Source organism: Perca fluviatilis, chromosome 1 (genome assembly GCF_010015445.1).
Source record: "Perca fluviatilis chromosome 1, GENO_Pfluv_1.0, whole genome shotgun sequence".
Lineage (NCBI taxonomy): Eukaryota > Metazoa > Chordata > Actinopteri > Perciformes > Percidae > Perca > Perca fluviatilis.
Window position 1 is genome coordinate 16,710,764 of NC_053112.1, and position 15,196 is coordinate 16,725,959.

General features: G+C 39.3%; 2 protein-coding genes across 2 annotated transcripts; one reads left to right on the top strand and one right to left on the bottom strand.

Annotated features, from left to right (window-relative positions):
* Positions 1 to 6,346, bottom strand: LOC120569500 (keratin, type I cytoskeletal 47 kDa-like). The gene is made up of 9 exons (XM_039817358.1): positions 5,984 to 6,346; positions 4,600 to 4,728; positions 4,246 to 4,328; positions 3,837 to 3,993; positions 3,505 to 3,666; positions 3,244 to 3,369; positions 2,074 to 2,303; positions 1,306 to 1,346; positions 1 to 1,189 (listed from the first exon to the last, which is right to left on the bottom strand). Exons 1-9 carry the CDS (start codon positions 6,284 to 6,286, stop codon positions 1,083 to 1,085), a joined length of 1,338 nt encoding a protein of 445 aa, XP_039673292.1. The 5' UTR covers positions 6,287 to 6,346; the 3' UTR covers positions 1 to 1,082.
* An 8,111-nt stretch (positions 6,347 to 14,457) lies between these two features.
* Positions 14,458 to 15,140, top strand: LOC120567739 (gastrin/cholecystokinin-like peptide). Its single transcript, XM_039814719.1, has 3 exons — positions 14,458 to 14,473; positions 14,561 to 14,810; positions 14,984 to 15,140. Exons 2-3 carry the CDS (start codon positions 14,567 to 14,569, stop codon positions 15,058 to 15,060), a joined length of 321 nt encoding a protein of 106 aa, XP_039670653.1. The 5' UTR covers positions 14,458 to 14,473; positions 14,561 to 14,566; the 3' UTR covers positions 15,061 to 15,140.
* The last annotated feature ends 56 nt before the right edge of the window (positions 15,141 to 15,196 follow it).

Here is a 15,196-nt window from a genome sequence, read left to right on the forward strand (position 1 = left end):
TTTTTCTTTAGAATCAATGTCAGATGTTGCTTTATTTTGGTGTATTTTTGTGATTATCGGCAAAGTATCTGCACAGGGAAAATACAGGAGGCCCCAAGCCTGAGCTTCAGACAACAACTACATTATTATTGAGTTTTTGCCAATGAAAACCCCATAACCAAACTATAATCCACCTTTCTGGATTGTAATACACAATTGTGATTAAGAATACACATGCTATCTGTTTTTTTATTCATATTTTGGTCTCACACTTATCAGACCGAGCATCTATCAGGGAAAAATCATCACTTGCTGCAACCTTGCTATATATAATTGCAATCGAAAGAAAAGAAAGAAAATGCCAAAGTAACCTACTTAAAACCCTTAAGTGCTTTTTGAAAATATGTGTGATTTGTGTGGGAACTATCGTGGTATATATGAGGGGTAGACGTAACAAAAATGAATTAATAAAATGGAGGTGATGATAATGGATGTGATTAAAAAAAAACAGAGCAGTAAAAATGCATGTGAATTGAAAACTTTAAAGTGTTTGAATTCGTTTAAAGCTGATTTGATTAAAACGGTCATGAACGGAGCCATGTTTCATAATTTTCCCCGTCTTACATTCATCATTCGTCATTCACAACATGAACAGGCTGAAACAGTGTTTCTCTGATCATCAGCTGGCAATCAAGTTCATCAAATCAACTGGCAATGTATCACTTTTTTTCAATTACTGTTTCTTACTTCCACTCTTATTGAGGCCAATTTCCTTAAATGGTAAATGGCATATTTGTGTTGTGAACGATGAATGATGAATGTAATACGGGGGAAAGTATGAAACATGGCTCCGTTCTCAATATTCTCAATATACCATGGTCGTTTGAATCAAATCACTTTTAATAATTTATCACTTAATTTTTTTATTCACTTGCATTTTCATCTCCTTCATTATTACTAATGAATTTTGTTACTTCCTCGTTCATAGGCCAATTTAAATTACAAGTTAAACACTGACTTTAGTAAATTATTCATTAAGCAGGTATTATATGATTTAGCTAGTAAATAAAGATAAAAATGTCACTTTAGCGTCAGCAGAGGTGTTACTGAATGTCCTCCACTTGGGTGTCAACACTGGAGGACACCACCTTCCCATCAACAATCTCCTCCACGATGGTCTTCACTCTCCTCTCGATGTGGGGTTTATGCTCTGCAGAGGTTGACAACAAACATAACGCATCATGTGTGCAATGAGCCAATAGTCAATCATACTGTTACAAGATCAGAAAAGTTGGTTTGGTTTTGGTGAATGATTGGGATTCTTACCTTCCACTTGCACTTCCACAACCTTGCTGATGACCACAGCCCTATGGAGAGAGGGAACATTATTTTAAAACACTAGTACAGTGCTCGTTTGGAACGGCCTGATTGCTTGGCCTGTGGCTTGTAGCTTTCTCCAGAACCATTGTACCCCAAAATTTGTTACAGAAGGACCCCAACGCACCTAATATTCAACTCCAGCCTACTACTGACTTATTGTGTACTTCTAATTCAGAGAAAAACATTGTACTACATTTACCTGACAGAGAACAATGCAGATTCAGATTTTACTAAACAAAAATCACAATTAAAATGTGGAGTAATCACAGCCATATTGTGAAGGATCGACATGCCTTTTCATTGAGTTTCCTCTTAGCAAAATGCTCTGAGTGAATTTAAGCTGCGCTTTTAATGTGAAGGGTTGACACAAAAGAGCCAGTAATGGCAGCGCTTTTTTTCTCAACATTTTTTCCTCAACCTTTATTGTTCGACCATTTAGTTTAATTCACAGTGTATTAATATCCAATATTCAGCGCTGTCCAAACTGCTCCAAACTGCTCCAAATTCCAAACCCTAAGTTCATTGGGTACCCAGAAAACCAAGTGTCACACACACACACACACACACACACACACACACACACACACACACACACACACACACACACACACATACACACACACACATACAGAGATTTCCCCATGTATTAGAGATATATTGTATTGCTTTAGCTATTGGCCTGCTACTTTCACTTTAAAGAAATGAAACACTCACTTTTTTTGTTCATAGCTCTCCCCCTCCAGCAGCCTCCTGTACTCAGCGATCTCCAGTTCCAGCCTCATCTTGATGTCCAGCAGCAGGTTGTAGTCGGCTTGCTGCTGCTCCAGAGAGACTTTCAGCTGCTGCAGCTCTATCTCCAGCGTGTTGATGGTGAGCTGCTGCTGGCTGAGCTGCATGCTGTATCGACTGTTCACTTCTTCCTTATTCTGCTGCAAGCACTGAATCTGCAGGACAGACAGGAAAAAACTATTAAAAAGAATTGCCCTGACAGGAAATTATAAAGTTATAGCTTCATAATGTATATCTGCACAATACTAAATTATAGAAATGCCCAATCAAATACATGCAAGCGCACATTACTGGTATGAACGCAGTATTTCTACTGCTTACCTCGCGATCCTTGTGTTGAAAGATAAAATAGTTACTACGGGACAACTTGAGTTGTAAAATCCTGTCTGGATCCTGAGTATTACAATCCATCATGCAGTGATTTTAAACATGTGCTCTATTACTTCAACTGAACTTCCTGGATCATATTTCATTGTTGGTACCTTTTAAACAGCATGCCCCCACCAACACAGCCCCCTGCATTGCTGTAACACAGGACTGTTTTCAGTCTGAATCCTTACTAACCCAGACTGCTAAAGCCTTTTATTCACTTCAGATAAACTTTGGCATATAGTTTTGCATTACACCCTATTACTTACATTAAATGTGCATTAGGAAAGGATCTTGGAAATCCCATTATGAACTGACATGTGACATTATGAATGACACACATGAATGACAGACACCGCCTATCAAGAGTCTGGGTCTGCCAAGGTTTCTTCCTAAAAGGGAGTTTCTCCTCGCCACTGTTGCAACAGCCACGGCTAATGCTTGCTCTTGAGGGAATTACTGTAATTGTTGGGGGTTTGGAATTTATAGAGTGTGGTCTAGACCTACTCTATCTGTAAAGTGTCTCGAGATAACTCTGTTATGATTTGATACTATAAATAAAATTGAATTGAATTGAATTGAATGTACATATGGGCATGGGACTGTTTTTTTTAAGACAGACCTGAAAAAATGTGAATCAACCTTACACTGTATTATAAGTACGATCAGATAACACTGCACAGGGAAAGTGTGCTTTTGCATTCTGTCAGTCCATCTGTGGCCTACCTCTGTGAGGACGCTTTGCCGACTTATCTCCAAAGTCTGGAGGGTCCTCTTCAGCTCTGACAGCTGCGTGTAAAACGTCTTCACCTCTGTTGTACATGTTGTGATTTGAGTATTGAGAAGCTCCACCTAGTTTTACACACACACACACACACATATATATATATATATATATATATATATATATATATAATAAATATCATCACATTGCCATCTGTAAATCTTTTCCATTTTCAGGCCCGTTGCCCTGCTCTCCCGTCTCACCTTAGATTGGAACCATTTCTCAAGCTCCTGCTTGTTCTTCACCATCATAGCTTCATACTGCTCCCTTATCTCCTGCAGGACCAATGTCAGATCAACAGACTTTGTGCTGTCCACCTCTACGTTAACCATGCCAGTCTGCTTGATATTCAGCTGCCGTTTCTCCTGCAACATGGACACATTTTTATCTTATACAGGTGTGTGAGTCATGGACCACACCAACAGATGGCACCATTGTACTTAGAAACAGAGCAGACAGCGAGCCATCATTCTGTTTTTTTTTCTTCTTCTTTTTAAACACTACAACAGGAGTCGTTTCTCTGAATGGTTCTCACTTCCTCGTGGGTGGTCTTCATGTAGACCAGCTCCTCTTTCAGACCTTCTAGCTGCACCTCCAGGTCACTGATGTTGAGAGTCAGGCTGTCTCGGACCCCTCGGAGACGTAACACGTCGGCCTCCACCATCGTATGCATGTTCAGCTCCGTCTCATACCTACAGAAGAAAGTTAATTGAATGAGTGAAAGAAAAAAACCTCCACTTACATCTTCATTCATTCTCATTCTGTGCTGATCCAGTAGATGACGTACATGTTATTCCAAGCCATATTTTTTTTAAACTTTTTTCAAAAATGACAACCTACAATAACAAAACTGTCTTGAAATTAGTTTTCAAATATATACAAATTAAATTACTGTAGGCTGCATATGGATTTCATCATGATTCAAGGGAGGAGGGTAGACCTACTTTATTTTAAAGTCATCTGCAGCCAGTTGCGCATTGTCAATCTGCAGGATGATACGTTGATTGTCTGAGTATTTCCTCATGATCTAAAAGTGGAAAGCGGGGTGAAACTTTTTTGGCTTGTTTTATCAGACAGACTCATCAGTACATTTATATGCTATCTTAAGAAAGTAGCAGACACCAAAAAATGACAGGGTATATTTCAGAAACATTATTTCTACAGTGGATTTCTAAATTAGTTTGAAAGCTAGATAATTAAGTGTCATATATGCTTTTGCTGTGTTTCTTGTATTATAGAATAGTTTTGTTAGTTATATATTTTTAAATGTGTCATGATGTGTAAAATGTGAGCGGTACCTGAGCTCGGAGTTCAGTGATGGTGGCGAAGTAGCTGGTGAAGTCACTGGAAACAGAAGGAGCTTTCTTCTCATAGAACTCTCGGATCTGCAGCTCCAGCTTCCTATTGGCTGACTCCAGCAAGCGCACCTGCAGACACAACCACAGCGTGACGCATCACACAATGACAGATGAAAAATGACAGATGACAGATGTGTCCATTCATAAAATGCATTAGTACTGGCTCATTACTCGCTTGGAAGCTAATTTATTTTTTTGTGGGCTGGCCAAATCTATTTCCAACCTAACTAAAACATTGTGCCGTTTACATTTTTTTCCGCCATGAACCATCCGATCTGTAATCAAATCGTTTTCTTTATTCTTTAATTATTTTGAAGTTATGTAAGTACAATTAACAAAATGTACTACTCAACAGTAGTATTGCAGAGTAGTAATGCAGAAAGCTGCATTGTGTTTTAGAACTCACTGATGCATTCATATGTAAGAAGCATTTTAATGTTGTAGCTCTGTCAAGATGGAGCTTATTTCAGGTAAAGGTATTAATGGGTTCTTTATTTTACAATGACTTTTAATCATGATATGGTTATGGGTTAGAATAATCGGCAAAGTAACTCCCAAATAAAGAAAATAGAGTATATAGTACAATATTTGCATCTAAAATAGTATAAAGTACTCATTTCACAGTGTTGTAAATAAGTACAGTCAGTACTTAAATACATGTACTTTCCACCACTGCCAACCCAAATTTCTGGAAACCCCTGAATTCTTTACTAATCGTTATAAGATCAAATTAACTTACCAAAACAGTCTTGATCCAAATAAGTTTATACAATAAAGACTTACTGTATAATTATTCAGATTTGAATATTCTAAAGTTTATCTGAAGCTAATCTGAGGGTAGAAAATTGTAATTCATATTAATTTCAGATACACTGGAATATAATATGATAATAATATACACATACATATTTTTGCACAGAACGAGAGCTGTGGATTTTGTCCCCTATCACTTACAGTGAAAGTGCATTAAGAAGGGATCTGTTAAAGCCAGTGTGAACAGGAGGAATTATTACAGCAATGAACTTGCTTTAGGACTTAAACAATTGTGAACAAATCCTTTAAAGTGTACCCTTTGTGGGTATGTGTGAGTCCCCTGCACATGCAGGAAAGTATTGAATGTGTGTGTGTGTGTGTGTGTGTGTTAGGTCTGATTATATAGTGTGTTATGTGTTCATCAGGCATTTTATTATGAGGAGCAAATTGAGTTTTGATTTAATGCAGATAGAAAAAAAAATGTTATAATGGTCTAAGAAAAAGTCAAAGGAATGTGCAGCAATGTGAAGTTATCATCATCATCATCATCATCATCATCATCATGGTTTACCTTGTCCAGGTAGGATGACAGGCGGTCGTTGAGGTTCTGCATGGTCACCTTCTCGTTGTTGATCACTGCAGTCTCGCCGTACGGGGTCAGCGACCCGGAGGAGGAGAAGGCTGACTGGGAGATGCGGGTCCCGTAACCTCCCGCGCCCCCGTACACGCTGGGCGCGCGCCTCTGCAAGGACCCAGTGGACATGAGGGTCTGGCCGCCTCCGACCAGCTGCACCCCCCTGCTCATGCGGATAGCGCTGCCACTGGAGATGCTGCTGGAGCTGTAGCTGCTCTGGCGGCTGACAGAGGCCGACATGGTGAGATATGGAGCTGAGCTGGCCGTGAAGGTGATGAGCAGAGCTGGAGAGTCTCCGAGGAGTGTTTCTGCCTGTGACAAGTTGCCATTTTTATAGGACTGACAGGGCGAGACAGCCTGGCCCCATGCCACAGCAAGGTGTGGCAAATATGTTTTTTTAAAGGTTTTTTTTACTAACCTGTGTATTCAGTGGCATTAGTGACGCTAGGTTGAAGACAGGTTGAACATCTAGTTTGGCAACTTACTGGATGGCCAGGATGGGTATCTGACATCCAGACTGACATCCAGACAGGCATGAAGATAATTGCTTTTCCTTTCAATGTCTGTTATACTGAGGCTGTGAGCCTGTGGCAGAACTCTACTCAGGCATTTCTAACCACACACAGTGTAATAATAATAATAATAATAATAATAATAATACATACATAGAGCCTCTACTGAGATAATTTCTTTCAAGTGACACTATGCCATTTGATAGCAGACACAATTTTCTTTTTACAAATAAAAAGTTGAATTCAAAAGCAATACAACAAAACATTTCTTGATTCACTACATTCAGGGGTTTTGTGTTTACGGCCTTCCTTAGTCTGGTGTGACCAGAAGCTTGGTGGCTAATGTTAGCTTCAATTAGCAATTAATTTCCGTGCAACTGACATTACTGAGCCAATTATCTGACTATTGCTTTGTCTCAATTCACGCACTTCTGTTTTTTAACTTGCTATTTTGAGTGCATAGTACGTTCAAACTGACGAAGTGTAGCAAAATGCAGAACAACTATGAGTACCAGGATGCTGCGCTCAACAGTCAAAAAGTGGTGTGTGGGGGTGCCTGGGTAGCTCACCTGGTAGAGCGTGTGCCCCATGTATAGAGGCTTGGTCCTCGCAGCAGCGGTTGTGGGTTCAATTCTGGCCTGCAACCCTTTGCTGCATGTCATTCCCCCTCTCTCTCCCCTTTCAGTCTAAACTGTCCTGTCAAATAAAGGCCTAAAAATGCCACACAAAAAAAATAAAATAAAAAAAAGTGGTGTGTGGAACGCTTGCTAATATAATACATCCATGGAACGCTGAGGCCAGAGAAGAGGCTCCTTCTTTGATCTCTTTCTGTTCTTTGCTTATGCTGTTATCAGTTATTATCAATGTTTGTGCAGACAGGTGATGGTTGGTGATGCTTTTCATAATATCGTTTGAAATCATACTTTCACACATTTTGGTTTTATTATCACGATAAGTTGCTGTGTGTGGTTGTTAAATAAAGTGTCTTGTGTTTATGCTCAAGTGGGCTCAGTGATATGTTAATAACAATATTATGGTGTTTTCTGGCTCAAAGAGGGAAAACTCACTGTTGTATGTCTCGAAAGAAACTAATGCATTTTGTGATGTAGATTACCTAGATATTACACTTTTTTTAAATGAGACTCTATAAATTGAGGGGATGGAGGGCCTACAAAACCTCTCAGCCCCGGGGCCTAATTTAGGTTAAGGCGGCCCTGCCTAGAATTAATGTAATTACTGCTACAAATGTAAGGATGACATTAGTCCAGGGCACTTTACAAAAAACAACAACATTGAATCTACACAATATATACCAACAACCTATTTTGGATTTAAAACTGCGATTTAGTCTACTGTATGTGTGTTGATGTTGTCTAATGTCACATCTCTATTTGATCATGTGACTACACGATGGTAGCTAGTAATCCCTATGTTCCCACAGCCCTATGTTCCCACAGCCCTATGTTCCTACATCCATATGTTCCCACAGCCCTGTGTTCCCACATTTCTATAATTTCTTCAAAAATTAGGCCTTATGTTCCCACATTTCCTTTTTCATAAATTTGAATTAGATTTTATCCCTTAGCTTTTAGCTAAATCTGGTGCACCCATCTCTCTGTTTATTGCAAACATTTAATGTAAGTGCACATAGTCCTTTTATATAAACAAACTAAACTAAGTAGCACAGAGGCTTCGCATTGACTAGCTTCTGGTCAGATCAGTCGAATGAAGCACAGCAAATGGACGCAAACCATAGTTTGCAGTGCCTAACCCTAACCCTTTTGAAAATGTCCTAGAAATGTGAGAACATAGGGCTGACCCCAAACCAAGATGTGTCTTTAACCATCACAAAATGGTTCTTTTTAATTGCTTTCTGATTAATTTTAAACATTGAAGATATGTATATACTTTCCAAAGAAGCAAATGGTGTAGACAAACCAGTTAGTAATTATATCATTAAGGGGAAATTACTTTCTAAGCATGACTAGGAACTCAACGCCCAAAAACAAAACACACACACACACGCACGCACACACGCGCGCGCGCGCACACACACACGTACACAAAAAAAAAAAAATCACAGTCACACCTTTTTCTTATCTAACATTTGGCAGAATAAAAATTCCTGAAGTGATTGACACAAGAATCAAAAAAAAAAAATCAAAATCTGCTTTGGACCGCACCCGTCAGAGGAAAGTGACAGTTAGCGCTTTGCACGCCACTATTTTGTGGCTTTCACTCACATCCAAATTTAAGTTTACTTAATCACTCTTTTACAGATACTAGCTCAAATTTGTATTTAGTATCATAATCCGAGAGTTTGTTATTCTTGGTTTCATGATGAAGCATAGATGAATTAAAAATAATTCAGCAACTCGTTATTAGTCTTCGGGTTATTATCAATAGTTCATTTTGTATGAGTAACAATGTTTTCATCCCGATCTCAGAAAATGGCATATATTCAACCTATTTCACTTATTTTTTACAGCAGTAAATATTTTTTTCTGTCATCTGTATTGAGTACTTTTTTTCAAATGCTAAACAACAGTGGTCACACCTGAAGCCACAAATTGCAAAACTCTGTAAAAGTCTGCATTATCAATCAACAGTCACCTGAGCTAAACAGTTCACATCAGCTGCAAAATTCATTCCAAACAACACAACTCTTAACACACACGTCTCAAAACAGGCTCAGTGCAGCCAAACACTTTGAACAATCCTCATCGAGATAACACACACCGGCACTCAGAACACACGGAGTAAAAACTCAACCATCAAACACCAATACAGAAATTAGAAACTTTTAATGTTCACAGTTTGAATAATTTACAGTTTTTCTTGATTGCTTTGACCTGCTTAAGGAAACTGGGATCCACTCGGTTTTCATCATCACTGTCTCAGCAGAGCAGAAGACACCTCTTGCAAATGTGTTAACCCTTTCTCACTGGATTGAAACATTTCCCCCACCCTTTTGCAGAACAGTTAACACAGATGTCATTCAAGCAGTCCAAACTCCATTATTTTAGCTATGGTAACCAAACAGAAACCATCTGTTCCTAACTATAGACCTTTTTCACAGCAGACATGTTGACAAGTCATAGTAGGAAAAGCACAGGTGTATTCAAAACCATTAATGGTGGCTGCATTCCACTTAGGAGAGGCCCTGCTACTGTGCATGCTGACTCACTGAAATAGCTTACTGGGACACTTGATGGAATTGAGACATCGTTAAGGTTATCAATTTCAGCTGTGCTTTTCCTACTATGACAAGTCAAAATGTCTGCTGTGAAAAAAGGTCCATTAGAGACTACCTACATCAGTATGAAATCACTGAAGCACCTGTTTGACATTCCTTCACACAAATCTTCAATTAGCAATCAGTCTGCAGGTCTTAAAGGTGCAGCGTCTGTGTTGTTCTTTGCCAACATGGATGGAAGAGGTCTAAGACAGAAGAGACTGAGTATTTCAATAGTGGCTATTTCTTATACTCTACAGTAATAGCCTAGATGTTTATACTTTACTGTAATAGATTTTTATTGTCTTAATTTCCTATACTCAAATAGATTTTATTTTGGTTTACATGTAGTATGTGTAATATTTACAGTATTTCAGTTTTCAGCCACAGTTTGAAAAAAAGAATCAATGGAATCAATAAAATTTGCATCAAAGAATTTCTGATTCTGGATCCAATTCTTTGCAAGAAGGCAAATTTGTCAATAAATGGCACTGGCATGAAAGCTACGTACAGTAATAAGCTACAATGACAAGCAATGGTGCGCTGAGTGCTGTATTTTGTATTTTGTTGTCCACTGTGTAATGGTTGATTGGAAGAGCTCATACACTTGTTTGCAAGTTGTGTTGTTTGAAGGCAAAATTTGCTTTTGTTGCATATTTTAAATGTTTTGACACGGTTAGAGCCTTTTGCAAACAAAATGTGTCATTTTGACCATGAGTGCCACTGTTTTGGCCTGTGTGTTAATGGTTTTGAAAATGTGGAGTTTGAGTTGACTGCTGCATTAAAGCAATCAAGAAAAACTGTAAGTGACTTCACACAAATCAATATTTTCTTTAAAGAAAAGAGCGAAATTCTTCCACATGAAATCTCTTATTTTACACACCAATTCTTTTTTTTAGCAATCGAAAAATGGTTCTTTTTAATTGCTTTCTGATTCATTTTGAACATTGAAGATATTTATATACTTTCCAAAGAAGAGAATGGTGTAGACAAACCAGTTAGTGGTTATATCATTAAGGGGAAATTATTTTCTAAGCACGACTAGGAACTCAACGCCCAAAAACAAAACATACACACAAACACACACACGCACGCACACACACACACATACACACACATACATACACACACACACACACACACACACACACACACACACACACAAATCACAGTCACACCTTTTTCTTTTTCTTATCTAACATTTGGCAGAATAAAATTTCCTGAAGTGATTGACACAAGAATCTAAAAAAGATCTAAATCTGCTTTGGACCGCACCCATCAGAGGAAAGTGACAGTTAGCGCTTTGCACGCCACTATTTTGTGGCTTTCACTCACATCCAAATTTACTTTGAAAAATCACTCTTTTACAGATACTAGCTCAAATTTGTATTTAGTATCATAAACCAAGAGTTTGTTATTCTTGGTTTCATGTGAACCATAGATGAATTAAAAATAATTCAGCAACTCGTTATTACAGTATTCGGGTTATTATCAATAGTTTATTTTGTACGAGTAACAATGTTTTCATCCCAATCTCAGAAAATGGCATATATTCAACCTATTTCACTTCTTTTTTACAGCAGTGAATATTTTTTTCTTTCATCTCTATTGAGTACTTTATTGTGGATTACAGTTTTTGGTAACACTTTACTTGAAGGTATCTACATATGAGTGACATGACAGTGTCATGAACACATCACACTGTCATGACACAGTCATGACACATGAACCCTAACCATAACTTTTCATGAAAAAAACCGAATGACACTTACTAAACGTTTATGACTTGTTTATAATTTTTATGACACGTTCATGACAGTGTCGTGTCACTCTTATGTAGATAACTTCAAGTAAAGTGTAACCCAGTTTTTTTTCAAATGCTGAACAACAGTGGTCACAACTGAAGCCACAAGTGCAAAACTCTAACCACAATCTGCATTAACAACAGTCAAACCTTTCTTTTTTAAATATTGCTGTTACTGTGTACTTTTATGGGACACGATCAGGACCCCCAAAAAATGAAAGTTAGACCAGAGAGATAAGCAGCTACAGAAACACTTAACCATGAATGTATTCACACTGTAAGTAAAAGGCTCATCATAACCTTCACCAGCCCTACAAGTGCTGCAGCTTAAAATTCCAAGAATTCTCTTGAAGGAGCATCTGCAACAATAAACAAAAAGCTGCGGAGCGTCTGCTGCCGCCTGGCCTGATAACGTGGGTGTGTACTCGTTTGGACCTGACCAGGGTGACAGGTCGAAGTAACAAGCTGTCTATAGTATGCGGCGTCTGGGACGTTTATCAGATCTTGTGATGGGTGTGTATCAGATTTCAGTGATGGGTGTGTGTGTGTCTCGGCATCAGTGCATTAAGAGCATAAATGTCAAATGTGGTGTCTGAGAACTTCATCAGATTTTGTGTGTCTTGGGGTTTATCAGATTTCAGTGATGGGTGTGTGTGTCTCGTGTGTCAGTGTATTAAGAGCATAAATGTCAAATTTAAGACTTTCCATTTCAGGTTTATTGGAAATAATAATTTTTAAATGTCCAGGGATGTAGCATTTCGGACATCTGCTGGGAGTGTGTTCCAGAGGGATGGGGCTGCAACACTAAAGGCTCTGTCTCCAAAGGTACACAGTCTGGTGTGGGAAATGGAGAGCAGGCCAGCAGGTTTCAAGGTGGGGTATATGGATGGAGGAGGTCGGAGAGGTACTGTGGGGCCAGGGCATGGAGGGATTTGTAGGGGAGAAGGAGGATTTTATTTTTGATGCAGGACTTAAAGTGCTCATATTATGCTTTTTCGCTTTTCCCCTTTCCTTTATTGTGTTATATATCTTTTTGTGCACGTTATAGGTTTACAAAGTGAAAAAGCCCAAAGTCCACCCCAAAGGGACTTACCATCTTCCAGAGAAAACACTGTTCACAAACTGCTCCAAACAGCTCTATTGTAGTCCAGCCTTTACTTCCGTGTCGAACGTGCGTCACTTTGTAACACATGTTATAATGCTCGCCTAGCTGCTAGCGTGGCACGCCCTCATACTCTGCAACTGACTAGTTAGCAGTACTTATTGTGCATGTGCGACTTCCAACCAAGATGGTACAGAAGTGAGATGTCTCACTCTGTAGCTAAAACAGAGAGCTCAACACACAGGGTGAGAAGAGGATCTGTAGCAATGTGCAGTACAACAAATATATGGTGTAAACCACATAACCACATAACCCTATTCTGGTACAACCTCTAAATACAATTATGAACCTGAAAATGAGCATAATATGAGCACTTTAATTGTGAACCAGTGAAGGTGGATGAGGGTTGGGGGGATGTGCTGCCAGGCCTTGGTGTGGGTGAGGACCCTGGCGGCAGAGTTTTGGACATACTGGAGACTGTCTAGGGTTTTGCTGGGGACCCCAGACAGGACTCCATTGCAGTAGTCCAAATGGGAGGTTATGAAAGCATGAATGAGGGTTTCTGCCACGGAGTCAGAGAGTGATGGCCGGAGTTTGGAGATGTTTTTGAGATGAAAAACGGCTGATTTGGTGATGGATTTGATGTGAGAGGGTGGAGTCCAGGATTACACCAAGGTTGTGGACCTCAGAGGATGGGCAGATGACGCACCCATCAACATCCAAGATGAGATCTCCAACCTTCTGGTACAGCGCCTTGGAGGCCACAACCAAGAGCTCAGTTTGATAATAATGACTCAAATGTCACAAAAATTCCAACAACCGCTCAGATTTACCCATTAGTCAAAACATGTTTCTATTCTGCGACTTCTCAGCTTCCCATTGTGTTGCTGTCATTTCTACTCATGAATCAAAGTGGGTAGTGGTGTAGGTCATGTAATCACTCTGTAGAGTAAATCCAGTTGATAGTTGATGCTTTCACAGCCTGGTAGAAAATATTTGTTTCTGTTTTTCTAGGCATTATACATCACATGTTGTCAGTGGCAACTGGATACACAACAACTGGGCCACTTGTAGAAAATCTATACAGTATGTAAACAGCGTTAATGTCAACCATGTTCTCTGTGGTATTTTTACTAAAAGGGTAGAGTGTACGTCATCTGGAAAGTTCAGGCCAATCATTAAATTATACACACTTGGCCTTTTTTTCAAATGAGATAGATGTATTATTCAGCTCTACCTAAAATGGAAAATGAAAAACTGTTGTCTACAGCCCATACACTGTTGAAATTACACACAAATGCTACATGGAAATGGGAAATAATGAATTTGTCTGTCTTGTTCCAACATGTGTTAATCATTAGAATAATAGTAACTGTTTAGAGTGGAGATATCTGATTCGAGGAAGCCAGTTAAGAACACCAGAAAATCCCGTTTTTTTTTAAGTGGCTACACAGTTACATCAAATCCTCTGTATTGGCCAAAAAAGGCTCTAAATGAGTATTGGATTCCTTATGTAAACACATAGACTCGTTTTATTGTTATTGCAGTGCAAAAGAAGGCCTTTCCAGGTAAGCGAAAAGCATAATAATGGATTTGTGGGTATAGTGGTCCATCGCTTCCTTTACGCACATCCTGCTAATGCATCTGTCTACCAATCAATCAGTGAACACTGTTATCTGTCCCTGATTTGAGGCTATATCGCTCACACCAGACTTGTAGTATAAAAAGAGCCGATCTGCTCGTTGTGCACCAGAAGCATCACACTTGTTCACAGGTAACAGGTAACTTTTTTTTCATTCAATTCATTTTTATTTATATTTTGTCACTTTGTCACTAACTTCTATTTTTCTTCTTCTTGTAGGCAGACATGTCAGGGAAAGTTATTGTGGTGTTTGCACTGTTGGTTGCACTGCTAGTATCCTCAGCAGCTGGAGAGGCTGAAGAGACTCGTCTACTACAGCAGCTTCTAGCCAAGAGGGAGAAAGTGAGAGGCTCAGCTGACAGACAGAAGCCAGCGCCTCAGGCTTCCCCTGCACGGATGGAGAGACGGGCACACCTATCGGAGGATGAACGGGAGATAATGACAAAGCAAATAATGCAAGCAATTTCAGGTATGCTGTGGGTCGGGGTGTGAAAGTTCTGCTCTGATTGTTTTGTTTTGCTTGTGTCATTACACCATTTGAGTGACTGCATGATTAAATGAGTTGGGAGAGATCTAAGGATATGCTCACATCCGTGTACTGCACCCTCGTGTGTGGTTCATGTAGGAATGGTTTGTTCACAGAGATGATGAGCTCTGAGTGCATGTCGGATCGGGACTACCAGGGCTGGGTGGACTTTGGACGCCGGGACGCAGAATGAGACAAACAACAATGCCAACAACGACCCGAGAGCTCAGACTTACGGCTTTTTGTTCACATCTTATATAAAGCCAATGTTTTACTTTCACTGCAACTTTATAAATAAAACCATTTTGCAGACTTGTCACAATAGTCCT